The sequence below is a fragment of the Sapajus apella genome, unplaced genomic scaffold, assembly GCF_009761245.1.
Source record: "Sapajus apella isolate SASKATOON/1434 unplaced genomic scaffold, GSC_monkey_1.0 scaffold85, whole genome shotgun sequence".
NCBI classification, from domain to species: Eukaryota; Metazoa; Chordata; class Mammalia; order Primates; family Cebidae; genus Sapajus; species Sapajus apella.
In genome coordinates this window covers 5,509,733-5,529,157 of record NW_022437025.1, presented here as the reverse complement: position 1 = coordinate 5,529,157, position 19,425 = coordinate 5,509,733, and the positions used below count along the sequence as shown (strand labels likewise).

The window sequence follows — 19,425 nt, the reverse complement described above, 5'->3', positions numbered from 1 at the left end:
GGCTCATCTAGCTAAAAGTTGATCCATTTTGTTATCTTTTTAAAGACTCAGTTTTGGGTTTCATTGATTTTCTCCTTTGCTTTTATGTTTTCTATTTCGCTGATTTTTGTTCTAATCTTTCCTATTTCTTTTCTTCTGCTTGCTTTTTGTTTCATTTGCTGTTTTTTTTCTCTAGCTCCTTTAGGTAGAAGCTTAAGCTATTTAAGAACTTTGTTTTTTCTGACATACGTGTTAAAAGGTATAAATTCCCCTCTACGCATTGCTTAGCTGTGTGCCATACATATATTGTTAGAATTTTTCATCTACTTCAAAATATTTTGTAATTTCTCTGGCAATTTCTTCTTTGACCCTTGAGTTATTTAGAAATGTGATGCTCATTTTTGAAACATTTGGGCTTTCATAGACTTCTTTCTATTGTTAATATGTGATTTAATTTCATTGTGGCTGGAGATTGTGCTTTGCACGAGTCAGCCTGTTTACATTTGTGAGGTTCATTTTAAGGCCCAGCAATGCTCTGTCCTAAAGAATGGTCTATGTGTGCTTGAGATAAATGTGAACGCTACAGCCATTAGGCTTGTTAGATCGGGCTGGTCAAGAATGTGTTTAGGTCTTCTATATCTTTGCTGATTTCTTACCCTAGTCGTTCCATCGGTGATTGCGAGTAGGATTTGAAATCTCTAACTATTGTCCTTTTAATCCCACTAGTTTTTGTGTCACATATTTTGAAGCACTGTTATTAAGGGTGTATATATTTATAATTTTTATATCTTCCTGATGTATCAACTCTTTTATCATTATGAAATGTTCTTCTTTGTCTCTAGTCATATTCTAGCCTACATGTTTATTTTGTTTAATGAAAGCAATAGAAATGGCAAATATTAGGCCAGGTGCAGTGGTTCTCCTATGATTTATTTTTTCATGGTATATTATTGTCCGGTCCTTTTGCTTTCATCCTATTTGCATTTTTGAGTCTAAGATATGTCTCTTGTAGACAGTATATAGTTACATCACTTGTTTACGTAGTCTGGCAATCTCTGCCTTTTGATTGGCATGTTTAGACTATTCATATTTAATGTACATCGTGTTACATTACACTTCAATTTGCCATTTTACATTTTCTATATATCCCTTGTTTTTTTAAATCTTTTTCCTTTGTTCCTTCTTCATTACATTTGTTTCTTTTAAATAAGTATTTTTAGTGTCCCATTTTAATTCCTCTTTAAAAAAAAACTTGTATTTTGAGTTATTTTCTTAATGGTTTCTTTAAGGATTACAAAATACTTTTAACTTGTCCTAATCTACTTCAGGTTAATATTAACTTACTTCTGACCAAATGCAGGAAGTTTGCCTCAATACAGCTTCATTCTTTTCCCCTTGTCCTGTTACTGTCACACATATCCTACATATATGTTATCTAAATATCTGTATCTATATATTTTTGTTATAAACCGAACAGTGTAGTGTTGATACATAAAGAGAAAATATATTTACAGAGTATTTTATTTTAAGTCTAATTAATATCATTAATTCCTTCTCCTTCTCCTTTCTTCCCCTTCCTCCTCCTTCTCCTCCTCTTCCTCCTCCTCCTCTTCCTCCTCTTCCTCCTCCTCCTCTTCCTCCTCCTCCTCTTCCTCCTGCTCCTCCTCTTCCTCCTCCTCCTTCTCCTCCTCCTCTTCCTCCTCCTCCTCTTCTCCCTCCTCCTCCTTCTCCTCTTCCTCCTCCTCCTCCTCCTCTTCCTCCTCCTTCTCCTCCTCTTCCTCCTCCTTCTTCTCCTCCTCTTCCTCTTCCTCTTCTTCCTCCTCCTCTTCCTCCTCCTCCTCTTCCCCCTCCTCCTCCTTCTCCTCTTCCTCCTCCTCCTCCTCCTCTTCCTCCTCCTTCTCCTCCTCTTCCTCTTCCTCTTCTTCCTCCTCCTCTTCCTCCTCCTTCTCCTCCTCTTCCTCTTCCTCTTCTTCCTCCTCCTCCTCCTCTTCCTCCTCCTCTTCCTTCTTGAGACAGGGTTTTACTCTGTCAAACAGGCTGGAGTGCAGTCTTGGCTCACTGCAAGCACAATCTTGGCTCACTGCAACCTCTGCCTCCCAGGTTCAAGCGATTCTCATGCCTCAGCCTCCCGAGTAGCTGGGACTATAGGCACGTGCCACCACACCCAGCTAATTTTTGTATTTTTAGTAGAGATGGGGTTTCACCATATCAGCCAGGCTGGTCTCGAACTCCTGGCTTCAAGTAATCTGTCCACTTCGGCCTCTCCAAGTGCTGGGATTACAGGTGTGAGACACTGCGCCTGGCCTAATATTTACCATTTCTAATGCTTTAAATCTCTTCTTGTGAATTTAAGTGTCTAACCATCTGTTATCATTTTCTTTTGGTCTCATGGGCTTCCTTCAGTATTTCTTGAAAGGCAAGCCTGCTAGCAATGAATTCCAACAATATTTGTTTATCTGAGAATGCCTTTATTTCACTTTCATTTTTGGAGGATAGTTTTACTGGATATAGACTTCTTGGATGACTTTTTTTTTTTTTTTTTTTTGCATTTTGAATATGTCATTCTACTGTGTTCTGCCCTGTTTTTTTCTGTGATGAGAAGTCAGCTGTTAATCACATTGCTGTTCCCTAATATATGATAAATTGTTTTTATATTGCCTCTTTCACAATTTTCTCTTTGTCTTTTAGCCATTTGATTATGATGTTTCTAGGTGCATATCTCTGTGTATTTAACCTACTTGGTTGTTGAGTTTTTCGAATGTTTGAATTAAAGTTTTTCACCAGTTTTGGAAATGTTTTGGGCATGATTCCTTCAAGGAATTTTTGTAAACCCCTTCTCTCTTTCCTCTCCTCGGGAACCTTGACTTGCTTGATGTTCTACAGGCTGTTGAGGCTCTATTTATTTTCTTCACCCTTTTGTTCTCTTTTTTTCTTCACATTGGTTAGTTTTTATTGCTCTGTCTTTGTGCTCACTGACATTCTGCTATCTCAAATCTGCCACTGAGCCTTTCTGGTGAATTTTTCCCATTAATGTACTCTTCAACTCTGAAATTTTCATTTGATTTAAAAATATTATTTCTACCTAAATCCAACTTCTGGAGACCCTCAGAGACTACTTTTTCTTCCCTCTGGCCCCTGGAATATGGGCCATATATTCCTTTTTTTTTTCTTGCATTTCTCTTTTTTTGTTGTTGAAAACTGGACATTTTAGGTAATATATTGTATCTACTTTGGATTTTGATTTTCCCCAAGAAGGTTGTTACTGTTTGTTGCCTGCTCATTTCATTTGTTTGTTTAGTAACTTGCCTGGGCTAAATCTAGGAAATTCATTTTCCTTGCTGTGTATAGCTGCTGATTCTCAGATTTTAAATAATATATATTTCTGGCTGGGCATGGTGGCTTACATCTGTAATCCCAGCACTTTTGGAGCCTGAGGTGGGCAGATCATTTGAGGTCAGGAGTTATAGACCAGCCTGGCCAACATGACAAAACCCCCTCTCTATTGAAAATACAAACATTAGCCGGGCGTGGTGGCATGCACCTGTAGTCCCAGCTACTCGGGAGGCTGAGGCAGGAGAATTTCTTGAACTCTGGAGGTGGAGGTTGCAGTGAGCTGAGATTGTGTCACTGCACTCCAGCCTGGATGACAGAGTGAGATTCCATCTCAAAATAATTTTTTTTAAGCCTGGCTTTTGTGTAGAGGCCAGTGAGTGTTTGATCAGAGGTTATTCTCAAACACCTCAAGCTAATAAGACTTCTGTATTCTGTTAAGGCCCTGTACACAGGTCGGGGAGCACATTTGTAATTCTGGCCATTTCCAAGTCTGCCTGGCTTTTACTTTTCACTAGGCTGTTCATGTTTCCTGTGTGTGTGCACATGGCCTTAGGGTCAGCTAGCTGGAAATCATGGCTGGCTTGGATCCTTTCCAGTCTCCTTTATGTATAGACACAGCCTCAGCCATTCATACAGCCTGTCAGATTGTCACTTTTGCTGACACTGCCACTAGGGTGAACATCACCCCTTGCTCCAAATTGTGTGATTCCCGTCAACTGTGGCCCACCAGCTGCTGGTCCTTAGGGCCTGTCCTGCCCTAAAGAATCTCTAAGTCTATCCAGCTGGGAGGGCAGTATGGGAGCAGCCCTGGACCAGAATTTTACAAACTCCCACTGCTTCTTCCTGGAATTCAGCAGTTTTCAAGAATAAACACTTCTCAGATTGGTGCATGTTGTTGGATGATTTTCAGAGTGTGGAAATGGCTTTTTATTTGTCAATTTTGTGCAGCTTTAGAGTTGACTTTTGGGGAGAGGATTTGTCAACCTTCTCGCTTGGCCATAGCTAGGAGTACAGAAGCACATTCCTGATTGGGAAATCTGGTGGGCAAGATAAGCGTCCTTGGCAGGATAGGGTAGGGGAGAAGTGGTTGGACATGAGGCTGAAAACATTGCCTGAGGCTGGATGAAACCTCATTTAATAGAGGAGAAAAGAGGTAGCATCCATAGGGAAAGGGATTTTCCCAAGTTCTCAAACCTCAGTCAATGGAGAGATGACACTGGAACCTGGATCTCCTGATTCCCAATCCATTGCTTTTCCCCCCATCTACCAAATTGCATTAGTAGTTGTAGTTTAGGAGTCCACATCCAGTTTTCAGTATGATAGGCACATCCATCCATCCATCCATCCATCCATCCATATGCCCATCCATCCATCCATCCACCGAGCCACCTGTCCACCCATCCATTCATCTATCCATCTATCCATCCACCTGCCCACCTATCCATCCATCCATCCATCCATCCATCCATCCATCTATCCATCCATCCACCCAGCCACCTGTCCACCCATCCATTCATCCATCTATCCATCCATCCATCCATCCATCCATCCATCCATCCATCCATCCATCCACCTGCCCATCCATCCATCCATCCATCCATCCATCCATCCATCCATCCACCTGCCCATCCATCCATCCATCCATCCATCCATCCATCCATCCATCCATCCAACCAACAAACACTGACTGCATTCCCACTATGTGCCCAGCATTGCATGCAGCTCTGGGAATACAGAGGTAAATGAAAACTGACACAGTCCCAGGGCTGACCCTTAGAGTTTTAGACTGGTGACAATTCAGTTGCTGGAAAGGACCTTGCAAGAGCCAGTTTGAAGAAATATCTCATGCTGATTTGTTAGTGTTGATAGGCTATAGCCCTTTTCAGGTAAAACAGTGAGTTTTAATTGACTCCCTCAAACCATGATTTTCAACCAAAATTTTATTATGAAAAATTGTAAATGTGCAACACATTTAAATAAAAGATCAGTTTCATAGTTAAGAGTTTGGTGGCAAAAATGTTGCTTTCCAGAATGAATCTCAAGGGCAAGAATTCTGCGAGGTCTCTTTCAAAATGCCTGTTAAACTTGAGGGCTTTGAAAATCTCTCCTTCAGAGAAATGTATCATTGTGAGACCCTTGGCCACTCGCAGTGAGAATACCACAGAGCGGCCTGGCACTTACACACTTGCCAGTTACTTTTAGCTTCCTATGCGATGCCAAGCAACCATATGGAAACTGAAAAATTCCGCAAAAACCTGGATGCCTGGTCTATATGACAACAAATAATCAGATATTTGGAAACAAGAGATTTTTTAAAAAACTAAATCTTGAGTCATTCTCTGGAAGTTTCTAAATACAACCTCAGAGGAAGTTATGGTGCTACCCATTTTATCCCGTCCTTCTCTGTTTTCTTCCTGGGTGACTTCATTCAACAATCATGCCCAAATCTGTGTCCCAAGCCCTGAAAATCTCCTGGTCACCATTTCCAAAGGCCTCCTGAGCTTCCCTCCTGATGCCTTGATAGCAAGGCAACACTTTAGGCAAATCTGTTCAGGCGAATACGTTTTCCCCTCTCTCTTCCTTCTGCCTTACTCAGCATGTATTTCCATAATGGTCTGTGGTCTCTAGGGCTCACCAGATGTCTAAGTGCTCCCACATCTCCCAGACTTGCTTGTAGGTGGAGCCCATGAACCTGGGTCTGGCCACTGGGATGTGAGGGATGAAGCGACTTCCAGGAACCACCCTTGTAAAGCATCCTGTGTGATTCTGCAGCTCTCTCTTCTCCTGCTATGTGACTTTAGAGGCCTCTTGCTCCAGATTGCAAAGCTACAGGATGGAGGAGGCCACCTGACTTTGCATTTGCATCTGACTCTGTGAATGAGTGAAGTGAACCTTGCTTGGGTGACACCACTGAGATTTGGGGTTAATCTGCAACTGCAGCCCAGCCTGGCCTATCCTGACTCATACCTTCAGGATGTCCCACAGACCCCTCAGAGGCCACATGTTCAAAGTTGCACCAGGCACTTTCTCCTTGACGTGCTCCTGACCCAGAGAAGTGGCATCATGGTTCCTCCTATGCTTCTGAGTTGCGTTGGGCTCCTTCCTGTCTCTCACGTTGCATGGGAGGTGGTTCTGGAGACCCACCTCTACCTCCTCCGCTCCACACCTCCCCGTGCTTCCCAGCTTTCAGAAGCTGCCAGCATTAACTTTTAAAAACACAAATCTGGCTGGGCGCGGTGGTTCGCGCCTATGATCCCAGCACTTTGGGAGGTCGATGTGGGTGGATCATGAGGTCAAGAGATCGAGACCAGCCTGGCCAACATGGTGAAACCCCATCTCTACTAAAAATACAAAAATTAGCTGGGCGTGGTGGCACATGCCTATAGTCCCAGTTGCTCGGGAGGCTGAGTCGGGAGAATTGCTTGAACCCGGAGGTGGAGGTTGCATTGAGTGGAGATCGTGCCATTGCACTCCAGCGTGGGCAACAAAAAACAAAATTCCATCTCAAAAACAAACCCAAAGAACCAAAAAACCCCACAAATCTGACCATGCCATTCCTTTTCTTAAAAACCCAAGAAGGTCCCCTTTGACCTCAGAATAAAGCATACACCCTTTAGTACCCAAGACCTGTGGCCTTCGGGCCTGCCTCCCTCCCGTCTATGGGGCCGTGGCTCTGCCCTGCACAGTGGGGCTACTTGCTACTCCCCGTGTGGATCACGCGCCTTTATGCCTGTGTCCCCATGTGTGCTGTACTCTGTTTCACCTCATGTGGGTCCCTACTCATCATTCAAGGCCTGCTCCAACGTGTTTTTCTCTGATGCCAACACTTCAGCCGAATAAATTCTTCCCTCTGTCTTCCTTCTACCACACTCAGCACATATTTCCATAATGGCCTGTGTTCTCTGGGGTGTTACTAGCTGTTAAGCAGAAATAAAAACCACAGGGTCAAAGAGTTGAGGGACAACGGAATTAATCAAAGTCAAACAGGCTTTTAAATTGCAGAACTTTTCAGGCCTTAATACGCAAACGTCACATGACTCTGTAAAAGGCGTGATGGAGCCAATGGTCTTTCCTAACAGCACATTTCTAGGGAGCGCCTCCCAAGACTAACGTTCCATGAAAGTCCTAATGTAACCCACCCTCTCACTTAACCAAGGGGGAACTGAGGCCTGGAGCACACAGCTAGAAGTGGCCAAGTGGAGACAGCTGGAAGTCCTCCAAGTGGGACCGAGGCGGTGAAGTGTGCTTCCCGGGTGGCTGTTCTTCTGGCAGGTGAGGGACTCATTGCCCAGCCCCCAGCCTTGGGGTTTGCCTTGTGAGTGAATATGCACTGTATCACAGCACGGCCTTTCGGGGGACTGGACTGAGACTTCAGAATAGACCGCCATGGACGGTCATCACATAGATGAGGTTGTGTGATGCAAAGATTTGCTATGGGTCATCTCATCCTAGTTCCACGTGAAGACCCCCGCAGCACACAACACGGTGCCTTCCGGGTGCTCTTCTGAGCGTTACATAGACACTCATTTATCTGCACGACAACCTACCACCCAGGTGCCATCATCGTTCTTATTGATCAGATGAGGAAACTGAGGCACAGACATTCAGTGATTCATTTCCCGCAGGGCCAGGCCCTGAGTTCAGCCTCTCTCCCAGCCATCACTGTGAGTCTCCCCAGGTGTTGGTGGTGTTTAGAATCATCTTAGCACTGTGGGGTGGGTGAGGATTGATGCAGGAGAAAGTTGAGGTGGGGGCCTGGGCATGGAGTGGGGCTCGGGCTGCTGGTCTCCCAGGCCCTTGTTAGCCCTCGGGAGTCTGTGGGTGTATGGGGGAAGTGCAGGGGTTCTTCAGCTGGAGGGATGGGGTTCAGGGCCTGCTGATGACCCCTGCTGGTTTGGGGACCTTGTGGGAGTACCCGTGCCTTTTGGTGCTGTGTCTGTTTCTTCTTCTATGAGAAGGAGGTGACGATGCATCCCACCCTTCCTCCGCATGGGGGTCAAGCAGGCGAGCTAGCCCTGGGGCACCAGGAGTGGAGAGGGCCCTGGCCCGCCCAAGCTGGGGAGGCACCGGCATCTCTGCTGCCCCCCTATGGCGTCATATCAACCTGCCTGTCGCCCTCACCTGGTATTAACCTCCCAGAGGATGGGGACGGATTCTGATCACCTTCTGGCTTCCAAGTGCCTGCCACAGGGCCCGGGACCCCCGACGCCTCAGTGGACGCTGGGCAGACCTGGGGAGCCTTGCTGTTCACTCCCTGCTGCCACACGCTGCACTCTGCTGCCCTGCAGCTGCCCCTCCAGCTCCTCAGAGGCCCCGCTGCTGCCTGTCTTCCAGTGTCTGCACTGGCTGGTTTGCAACCCTTTCCACCATCTCTTCCCTAATTCCTTAAACACTGTCTGTCCTTCTAGGTTCAGCTTCCGAGGCGGCTTTCTTTGGGAGGCTTCCAGTGACCGTGTAGGTTACTCATGCCTCTCCGTGGTCCTGCCGCCCACGATTCCCGTCCCAGGGCAGCTGTCCAGCGGCTGCCCGCGATTCCCGTCCCAGGGCAGCTGTGCTTCTCCCTGCCTTTGTCTGTGTCCCCACCACGGCGTGAGTCCATGAGGGCAGGATCTGGTCCAGTTGTTTCCTGCCATCTCCCCAGGGCCCAGAACAGTGCCAGGCACATAGCAGGTGCTCAGTAAATATTTAGTGAATGGAAGAAAGGAACTGACCCTTTTGTGGTGCATTAACCTCTCACACATCAGGGGGACGGCTGGTCCACAGAGATGATGTCCAAAGGATTAGAACTCCCTGCCGCCGTGAAAACGCAACAACCCCTCTAAGAAGAGCCGCTGAGCCTCCCCCCAACCCTGGGCCTCCCCTCCGCCTTCTGATTGGAGGTGGCCAGTAGCAATTTCTGTTTCCTGCAGAGGTCTTTCCTTCCTCCACAAGCGGATATGCTTCCTTTCAGTCTCCACTTCAGACTTTGCTCCTGGCTCGAGTTAAAGTCCCAACCCGCCATCGCCACTGTCTGGCTGTTTCCCCTGACAACCGGATAACGAGATCATCAGCTTGATCCTTCTCGCTTAAAGCCATCCCCTCTTGCCCTGTTCTGTTTGCTGAAAGTCATTAGGAGATGTCTCTGCAGGTCACTACTGCCCTTCTGTCCTGACAGCAGGTACAAAACTTTGGCATCTTGCTCAGGGCCAGCCCAGGGGCTTCTGCTCCAGGGAGTCCAGCAAACCCCCAGGCTGTCCCCCCAGCCCTTGCTCCTGCCAGGTCCGAGGTGCTTCCAGTGAGCCTCAGCAGGGATCCTTGACATCTGAGGCAGGCCCCGCTTGGGGAGCTGGACAATTTGAGCTTTGTCACATTTATAAAGGTAAATTAAAATATTATCACTAGAGACCTTCAATAATTCAGAAAAGCCTGGGACTTCTAATGAACAAGTGGTATGATTAAAAGTTGGAAAGACCAAATGCCTCTTCTTTTTGGATTCGGAGCCTTGCTGTGGATGGGGAGGCACCTGTGGCTCTTGAAGCCAAAGGCCTGGACTGGGGTTCAGCCGGCGCCACATCCCTCTCACGAAAGGTACCAGGTATTGGAGTCCTACTATGTGCTGGGCGTTTGGCCTTTCTTCTCTCATGAATCCTGACGAAAAGCCAGGCCATGGGGCAGCCTGCCCTGCTGGTCGCACATTGGCATCACGCGGGAGTTTAGAGAAGATGGAATAATGGAGCTCTGCCCCTACCGAGCCCAAGGCAGAAGCAGACCCAGGAAGCAGGATTTTTCCAAATCTCACGCAATTCTGATGAGCAGCCTGGGCCTGGAGCCACTGGGTTAGCACAGTGCTTCTCAAACTTGGGGGTGTGCTGGAAGCAAAGGAGGGCATGTTAAAACAGATCCCTGGGCCCTACCCCAGAGTGTCTGGTCTGGGTGGGGCCCAGGAATCAGCATTTCAGATCAGCTCTCATTAACGCAGATGGTGCTGGTCCCATTTCTCAGGTAGGCAGTTTGAGAAACGGAGAGGTGAAGGTGAAGGTGAGCTGTCTCACGGCCAGCACATGGGAGAGTGGGGCTCTGAATCCTCGAGGTAAATTATTCAATCCCTTTGTGCTTTGCCTTCTCCATCTTTAACTTGGGGAAAACAATACCTTCTCTATACAGATGTTGTGAAGTTCCGTGAGCTCTTCCAGCTAGAACGATGCCTTGCTCGCGGTAGACGTTCAGGGCATTTGTGATCATGACCGTCTCTATTACTCGGTAGGATAGTTGAAGGGTGTCCGCTGGGCAGCAGCCCTCCCTTCCTTAGCTCCAGGCACCTCTCTGGGATACCTGTTTCCCTAATGTCACTCTCTGTTCACCTGCGTGCCCTCATCAGGCTGTGAGGTCCCTAAGAGCAGGCACCAGGTATGATTCAGGCTGGAGCCCAGTGCCCAGCCTGGAGCTGGGAGAAGGGAAGGTGACGAGGGATCAAGGCTGGGCGTGCGGAGGGTCCTAGCATTGTGAACAGTCGTTAGTTTCTCAGCCCTGGACAGTGTCCACTGTTGATCTGATGGACCCAAGTGTCAGATGCTGACCCCAACCATCTGCACGTGGCCTGGTTGGTCTTGTGGCGCCTGTGGGGAGGCCTCACCAACAGCGCCTCCATCAGCCGCTCATGCCCCCATGCCTTCTGAGCCTTTGGCTTCCTCAGTGGGCGCTGCTGACACCAACTCCGTGGCTTCTGAAGACGTCCTGTGCCCTCTTCTTCCATCAGGGCATGGCACGAGGGGCCAACCAGTTCTCCTTTGCTGTCTGCATGCTCCTATGTCTTTCCCTGGCACCGGAGCCGGAGTCCAATATGGGTTACCGAGATCCAGCTCGGCAGTAGAGACCACCCCCTCCCCCCGCCGCCGGCGGCGCTGAAGGGACTGAGAGGCAGACACCCAGAGAGAACAGCAAAGTGGGTCTATCGGGGGGCCAGCAGCCTTCCGAGCTGAGAGCCTCAGGGGCTGGCAGCATTCTGGGCTGAGAGCCTCAGGGGCTGGCAGCATTCTGGGCTGAGGACCTCAGGGGCTGGCAGCATTCTGGGCTGAGGGCCCCAGTAGACCCTGACCCATGCATTTATTCTCCCTGAACAGGTGGTCATTATTAACAAACAGGCGTTCAGTATTTTCTCACAACAAAACACACCAGGTGGTCAGCTGGTGCCCACTTATCACTGATCACAAACAACCTAAAAAGTATTCTCCACAAGGGAGCCACGGGGGCCGGGGCAGGTAGCTTAAAGACTAGTTTTAACAGGTGTGTGATATTTACACATTGTCCTGCCGCTATGGAATGCTCCAAGTATTTTTCTACTTGGGGGGGTGGCTAGGTTTTCCTTGCCATCATCCTTCCTGGCAAATAGTATGTTCTGTCATACACTCAGCATTTCTCAATATTCATACACTTAACACTTCTCAACAGTGGGTCACTAAGTGGGGTGAGTGTGAGGCGGGTGGGAGGCGCCTGGGAGTGGCGGATAAGTCCCTGCAGGTTTCCCTCCATTCTCTCCTCCTCTGGGGCCTGCCAGCCCCCAGCCACCATGGCCTCTCTCTGGACCTGGGAGGAGTAGCCTCCTAAGTGGCTTCCTGAGCCTGTCCTCATTGTGGCCAGAATTTTGGCTGTAAGCATGCCAATAATCTCGCTCCACTGCTTAAAGCACCCCAGCGACTTTCCGTCCGACTGTGAATACAGATCAAGCCTGGCACCTGCTCCTCCCTGAACGTGCAGCTCCTGCATCGGGGTCACCGTCCTGGCTCTTCCCACAATGCCCAGGTCAGTCCCCGGTCCCCAGCTCAATGTCATCTCTGAGGGGAGCAGGGCTTCCCAGACCCTGAGCACCCCTCCCCCTTCTCAGGTGGCCACACTGTTCTCTCCTGGGCACTTGTGCTAGCTGAAGTTAGGTCTCCCCCCAGGACACAGGCTCCTTGTGAGCGTGGGAACCTTGCCTGTCTCCCTCATCGCTGTGGGGACTGAGTGGTCTAGTAGTGTCAAAGTGGCTCTGAGCTCAGACCCACAGAACGGGAGACTCTGCCTTGCTCTTTCCAATGTCTTGGAGCCTCGTTAGGGCAAAGGCAACGATTGTTCTGGAAAGATCAGTAGCTAGGTGTCACACCAACTGCATTCCAGCTCGGGACCTTCTCCCTAATTTGTGGGGGACTTAACGTGACTGACCAAGTCACTCAGTGACTAAGCCTCCTCTTGAGCTGGAGGGGGTTGGTGGTGAGCTCATCTTGTGCCCTGCCTGGCTAGGCAGCCCGAGTCTGAGCCCCATAGACGTACGGTGCCTGAGATTCCAGAACACACAGATGACAAATGCACGATGGCAAGCGCACAGAGGACAAGCATGGTGGTGTAGAGTGCTACCTTGGGGCTAGAACACCTGGGTCGGAGTCTGGCCTCTGACACACACTGACCAGGTGACCTTGTCAAGGAACGTCTTTGAGTCTGTTTCCTCTTCTGTAAAATGGGGACAGTGACACCTGCTCCAGGCTGGTCGTGAGACTGAGATATGATGACCTGTAACAGCAGCCCCCAGAGCAGGGTCCTCATTGTCCTCTCAAGCCCTGGGCAAAGTGGCAGCAGCTGGTAAGTGCTCAATAATGAACACAATCAAGTTTATTTCCCCCCCCACTTTCTTTCGTTACACTTTAAGTTCTGGGGTACATGTGTAGATCTTGCAGGATTGTTACATAGGTACACACATGCCGTGCTGGTTTGCTGCCTCCGTCCCCCTGTCACCTACATTAGGTATTTCTTCCAATGTTATCCCTCCCCTGCCCCTGACCCCCACCAGACCCCAGTGTGTGATGTTCCCCTCCCCGTGTCCATGTGTTCTCATTGTTCAACACCCACTTATGAGTGAGAGCATGCGGTGTTTGCTTTTCTGTTCTTGTGTCAGTTTTCTGAGAATGATGGTTTCAGATTCATCCATGTCCCTGCAAATGACATGAACACGTCCTTTTTTATGGCTGCATAGTATTCCATGGTGTATATGTGCCATATTTTCTTTATCCAGTCTGTCATTGATGGGCATTTGGGTTGGTTCCAAGTCTTTGCTATTGTAAGCAGTGCTGCAATGAACATATGTGTGCATATGTCCTTATAATAGAATGATTTATAATCCTTTGGGTATACTCTCTTTCTCTCTCTCTCTCCCCCCTCCCCCCCCTTCCTTCCTTCTTTCCTGTTTCCCTCCCTCCCTCCCTCCCTTCCTCCTTTTCTTTTCTTTTGTTGAGATAGGGTCTTGCTCTGGCGTTCAGGCTGGAGTGCAGTGGTGCAATCTCGGCTCACTGCAGCCTTGACCTTCTGGGCTCAGGTGGTCCTCTGACTTCAGCTTCCCAAATAGCTGGGACCACAGGTGTGTGCTTCCACACCCAACTAATATTTTAACATTTTTTGTAGAGATGGGGTCTCTAATTCCTGGCCTCAAGAATTCTTCCCACCTTGGCCTCCCACAGTGTTGGGACTACAAGTGTGAGCCACTGCAGCCGGCCGAGTTTCTTGAGGATGATACTTGGAAGCCTTCGTTATGTAAAATCAAACCAGAACAGTTAACACTGAGAGAGGCCCCGGAGACTGTGCAGCCTCTTCCTTTGTGGTTGGCAAAACGGAGGCTCGGGCGTTTGGGGAAGGCCCGTGGAGGTTCCCGTCTGAACTGGGGTGGAACCATCTCTTCTCTGACTCCACGTGCAGTGCTCCCCTGCCAGCCGCGGTCTGCAGGCCTCTCTTGGTCCCCCACTTTTCCTCTTCTCCCCTCCACCGACCCCGCTCTGTTCTCTGCTTCCTGTGTGAGACCAGATGTTCTCACAGCTGCAGAGGCCTCCCTTTCCTCTTCCCATTGGGTTTGAACCTGACAGGTTCGGGATTTATAGGAGGGTGGGGGTGAGAGGGGAGGGCACGTTCCTAGTGGGGGGCCTTCTTAGGCCTTCTGGGCAGACCTCCCCCTCCGCAACTCCCAGTGCTGGGCACAGCGTGAATGCAGGTAGCCTGTGTCCAGTGATTTGGCATGTGATTTCCTGGGGAGGGTGCTGGGTGCTCCAATTCTCTGGGGCCAGAGGGAACCCCCAATTCTCCATCTTTCCCAGACTTTTGAGGCCTTACTCCTCTGCCCCAGTAGGCTCTCTCTGGAGCCAAGAGACCCAGCTGGGAGGTGGGGTGTGACAGGGACCCTGGCCCAAGGGCTCCTATCTGGTGCAGGGCCTCTGAGGGAAAGTGGGGGCAGGATGGCCCTGGCCTGGCAGAAGCTCTGACCCTGGCCTTGCCTCCAGAAGCGCCTGCCCTTTCTGTTCCCGGAGGCCAGTCTGACATTCAGGGTGTGTGCTCCGTGAAGTCATTTTTATCACTACTGAACTAAAGTGGCCATGGGATCTTGAGTGGGGACTTTCTGTGCTCCGAGCCTCAGTTTCCACATTCCTCACTGTGCCTGCCAGGTGCCTAGGACCTCACCCCCTGCCTCCTCCCCAGGCCTCCCCACACAGGCGGTTGTCCTGTTCAGGGTAGCTCTCTCTTGGTCTCTGGGTTGGGAGATGAAGCCACCGCACGTCCTGATGTCTGAACCAGAGGTCTGGCTGCCCTTGGGGCAGTCCCGCTGAGGACACCTTAGGGCCTCTGCACTGTCCCCCTTCCCCCAGCAGTCTCCCCAGGGATCTTCCTGACCCTCAGTCACCTCCACTGCCACCTCTTCAGAGGCCCCTGGAGGAGAACCCTTTATAATCCTCACGGGGAACCCTGGTTCTAGCTCTGGGGGTCCTTTTGCCTGTGAATGTCCGCTTGGGTTGGTCTGTCTCCCTCAGGCTGTCAGCTCCTGGACGGGGACCTGGCTGTTCCCAGCGGGAGCCCAGAGCCCCAGAACCCTGGCTGGGCCGCCGCAGGCGCTCAGTAAATACCCGGAGAGAGGAGGAGGACGGGAAGAGTGGAGAGCGGGGAAGGAGAACTGCGGGGAAGCGCCGCGCTGGGAAAGGGATCTTGTCCTGGAGGTGGGGCCGCGCTCCAAGACCCCGGGCCCCCCACGAGCGAGCGTCTGGGCTGCGGGCCGGCCGGCAGGTGGCGGTGCGCGCTCGGCGTCGCGGGTGGCGCCGGGGCCGCCGAGTCCCCTCCTCCCGCCGCTCCCTCCCTCGCCGGCTCTTTTCTCTGCGCTCTCGCTCGCGCTCCCCAGCGCCCTCCCGCTCTCCCGGCCGCGGTCCCCTCGCCTGCGCCGCCCCGCCGCCGGCTCCGCCGCCGCCCCTGGCGACCATGGCGCACCGGGGGCCCCTGCGTGCCCCGAAGGGCCCCGGCCCCGCCGCCCGAGCCCCGAACCCCGGGGCCCCGCCGCCGCCGCGCTCGCGGCCGCTCCTGCTGCTGCTGCTGCTGCTGGGCGCCTGCGGGGCGGCGGGGCGCTCCCCCGAGCCCGAGCCCGGGCGCCTGGGTCCCCGCGCGCAGCTGACTCGGGTGCCGCGGAGCCCTCCCGCGGGGCGCGCGGAGGCCGGTGGCAGCGAGGACCGGCGGGCGCGCGGCACGGAGCCCCGCGTGCCGGGTCCGAGTCCCGGTCCCGCTCCGAGTCCCGGCGAGGACAGCGCCCCCGCCGCGGGCAACCGGCGCTGGGAGCGGGCGGCGCCGCCGGCCGGAGCGGCTTCACGGGCGCAGGTCTCGCTCATCAGCACGTCGTTCGTGCTCAAGGGGGACGCGACGCACAACCAGGCGATGGTGCACTGGACGGGCGAGAACAGCAGCGTAAGTGACCTCCGCGCGCTCGCCGCGGCCCCTGCCCGGGACCCCGCGGGACACCCCGGCGGGACCGCCACGGCCCCCACCCGCGACCACCCCGTGGTCATCCGGGGAGTTCGTGGCGACTTGGGCACTTGGGTCACCTCGGCGGCGCCCCTGCTGGCCTCTGGTCACCGGTTACTTGGGGAGAGGTCCTCGGATTCGTGCGCCTGTCTCACCGCAGGGGACATTCCCACAGATTTCGGGATTCTGGGCCACCTCGGGGACTCCCCCCTGGCCTCCAGGTCCTGGGTTACCGAGGAGGTCCCCAGAGACTTCGGGAGCCTGCAGGTCCTCGAGGGTCACCCCAGCTCGGTGTTAGCTCCCGCACCCCCCAGGCTCCATCGGCTGAGCGTCGCCTTCTGGGATTTTGGGCTCAGGGATCCTCCCCTCCCTGGTCTACCCGGGACTCCGCGGTGGCATCTCCGCAGGCTCCGGGACTTCCCCCAGTCAGCTTGAATCCTATTCTGGGACTCTGGGATTTCTGGGTTGCCTTTCTCCCTGGGGTCCCCTAGTGTGACCCGTAGCTGCCTTGAGCTCCTGCTGCAGGTCGCCCCGCCTGGATGCATGGGGACTCACATACTCCCACGGGGTTCATCCCCACACTGTGCTGGGGACCCGTGTGGCGCTGGCACTGCAAACTCCCCACACTCCCCCCACCTTCCCGGCCACTCTGGCTTTGCTCCAGCTGGAAGTTTGCCACCTCTGCTGGGGACCTCCTGCTCCACCACCCACAGCCTGGAGCTCCTACCCTTCCCAGATCCTGCCCCCTCTGGCCTTTGGAGGTGACTGCAGGAGGCACAGGACCCTTCAGATTCTTCCCCTGGGGGCTGCCTGAGCCTCACTTCCCACACCCCAGGAAAAGGGCTGAGGGTCACTCTGAGGTCACCCTGGGGCAGCCTGGGGTGGGTCTCTAGTTTTGCAGCTTCCAGAGAAGGATTGGGTAGGGAGGTGGCAGCCATGAATTCCCAGGGGAGGACACATTTGTATGGGGAGTGGAGATGGGAGGCTTCCCTCATTCCTGTGCCTTGCTGTCTCCTCAGGTCCCCTAGGAACCCCCACCTCTTCTCACTTTACAAAGTCCTGAGGCGGTAGCGCTGGGCCAGGGTTCCTATATGCATGGGTGGTTGCCTGGGTGGTGGGGAGCACTGGTCTCTGCAGCTAGGAAAGGGCATAATCTTGGCAGACACTTGTGCTCATCTCTGTCCAGCCTTGTGGGGCTACTCCCAGGCGGCTGTGATTTGTGCTGGAGGAGGGATGCGGTGGGCAGATGAATATGTTGGGGCAGGGGTGGCACTGATTGGATTTAGTCAGCCTAGAGTCCAGCCCCCCAACCAGCCAGCGGCTATCAGGGTGCAGGTGCCAAGTGTCTGGTCTTGGGTCATTCCTGGCATCTCCAGCCTGACTAGCAGCCCTCTTAGGGCAGAGCTGGCTCCCTGGGTGCAGTGGGCCAGCAGGGGGCAGTCAGGGTGCCAACTGGGCTGACTTACGGAAGGTGGCAGGTGCCCCCTCCCTAGAAGAGCCCTGGGGGGGGGCCCTCTCCATCTGCACCTTGAGAGAGGGGTCAGATGCCAGGTGTACTTGTGAACAAATGGTGTCCGCTGTATCATATGCTGTAATTCAGATGGACAGGGAACCCAGAAATTAAGAGCTCAAAGGACCCAATAAACACAAAAAGCAAATGCTGCGGGGCCAGAAATCTCTAACCCCCACCCCGTCTGCCTAGGCTGTTGATCCTGCAGCTCGCTCCTGCCCCTTTGTCATTTAGCTTCCTGGGGAGGGGGTGGAGGAGCCCCATGGTGGGGGCGGGCTAGCTGTCTTCAGGATAAGCTGACACCCAGCCTACCCCCATCCTGACCTCACAGTCTGGGTGTAGGGCAGCTTCCTGGGAGAGAGTTGAGGAGGGAGCTTGGGCCAGCATGGATGGGCATTGGGGTGGGGGCTGTCAGAGGAGCCCATGCACGTGGCTTTGCTCCTTGAGGGTGGCAGCTGGGTCGGGTGACTCCTCTGTGACTGGGTGGGCTTGCATCCTCACTGCGGGCAGGGGACAGAAAGTCCAAGGAACCAGAGAGGAGCTTTAAGGGATGCACGTCCTCCGGCCAGCATGAAGCTTGGGGCAGGGGTGGGGCGTGGCACAGCGGGCATAGCTTGACACTTAGCAAACACTCAGGAAGCAGAAGCCAGCATGCCCTCATTGTGAGTAGTGAGTGTGGGCGTCTGTGGGGTCAGATGCTGGACCAGGCATTGGGCTTCACCACCTTCCACTCCTGCCTCCCACACACCCATTCTCCGGACTGGGCAGTCGGGGAACCCTTGATCATCTTGCACCTCAGGGAGCCGGCGAGGCTGTAGGAGTTTCATCTTGCCTGAGAAAACTCAGAAGAGGAGAGAAGGCTGTTACCTCAAGCTGACTAAGTAAAACTGCTTTAAAAGAAAAAATCCATTCCCCAGTACTTGTTGCATGTGTAGTATTGTCTTCTCAGCACACGACGTGTCTTAGACATGTGGTCTGCTCCCTCTAGTCCCGTCTTGCAAGCACAGGACTAAGACTTTAGCCAGGATTTGGCAGTGGGTTTCACGTCTGCCTGAAAGCACCATCTTTGAGAGCTACAACCAGACGGGAACTCACAGGGCTGGCTTGCTGAGCAGCCTTCCTCGCGTTGTATGTCCTTACTTGCTCACTGCCCTCTGCAGATGTCGTCAACATGAGCAGAGGTGTTCTTCAAAATTAAAAGGAGCATTTGATGAGGGGGATGGACTTTAAAACATGGCATTTGAGAGCATCCCACAAGAAGGAGTCCCAGGATTTCAGCCCCCGTTGCTGCAGCTCCGTGAATATTATACGAGTTTTCCTTCCAACGGCTTGGTTCTGCCTGCTCCCATGGAGATAGAGAAGGGGACTTGCTTGGAAGTTCAAACACTGCCTCCCTGTCTGACGTTTAGCTGCAGAAACAAGTCGTTATGTGTGAAATTAATGTTTCATTGAAACCAAGAGGTATTGCGTTTTTACGGATGTAGAGTGCGCGCACATGGCGTGGGTTTTGCGTCTCCGGAGCTGCCCTTGGAGGCAGCGGTGCTGTTTGAAGGTGGATAAATATTACAGAGTGTGGCTCTCGGCCTCTGGGGTTGCCTTTTCATGTTGTCCCTGTGGGGAATGTGCTGTGCCCCATCCTGTTCTTAATGTTTCGGGGAAATCGTGGGCTTATTCTGCTTCTTTTACACACAGTTCACCTGGGCTCCTTCCCACAAGGCACTTGATCCTTTGAAGCTGAATGTATCCTTTGACTTGAACGTGAGCTTCCTGCAGCCAGGTCCAGTTTGTTCACCTCTGTCATTGGTCCCCAAGAAGATCAGCCTCCCCTCCCC

General features: G+C 52.3%; 1 protein-coding gene across 5 annotated transcripts in view; it reads left to right on the top strand.

Annotated features, from left to right (window-relative positions):
• Window positions 1-19,425, top strand: part of SORCS2 (sortilin related VPS10 domain containing receptor 2) — a 587,909-nt gene that overhangs the window by 9,305 nt on the left and 559,179 nt on the right. For 3 of the 5 annotated variants that reach the window (XM_032254109.1, XM_032254110.1, XM_032254108.1), the window contains exon 1: window positions 15,514-16,026. The exons of 1 other annotated variant lie outside the window; for it this stretch is intronic. In XM_032254109.1, coding sequence (XP_032110000.1) covers window positions 15,550-16,026 — 477 coding nt within the window. In that variant the 5' untranslated portion in view covers window positions 15,514-15,549. Of the gene's footprint in view, window positions 1-15,513; window positions 16,027-19,425 lie in introns of those variants that run through there. One more of the 5 variants, XM_032254111.1, reaches the window with a different exon arrangement.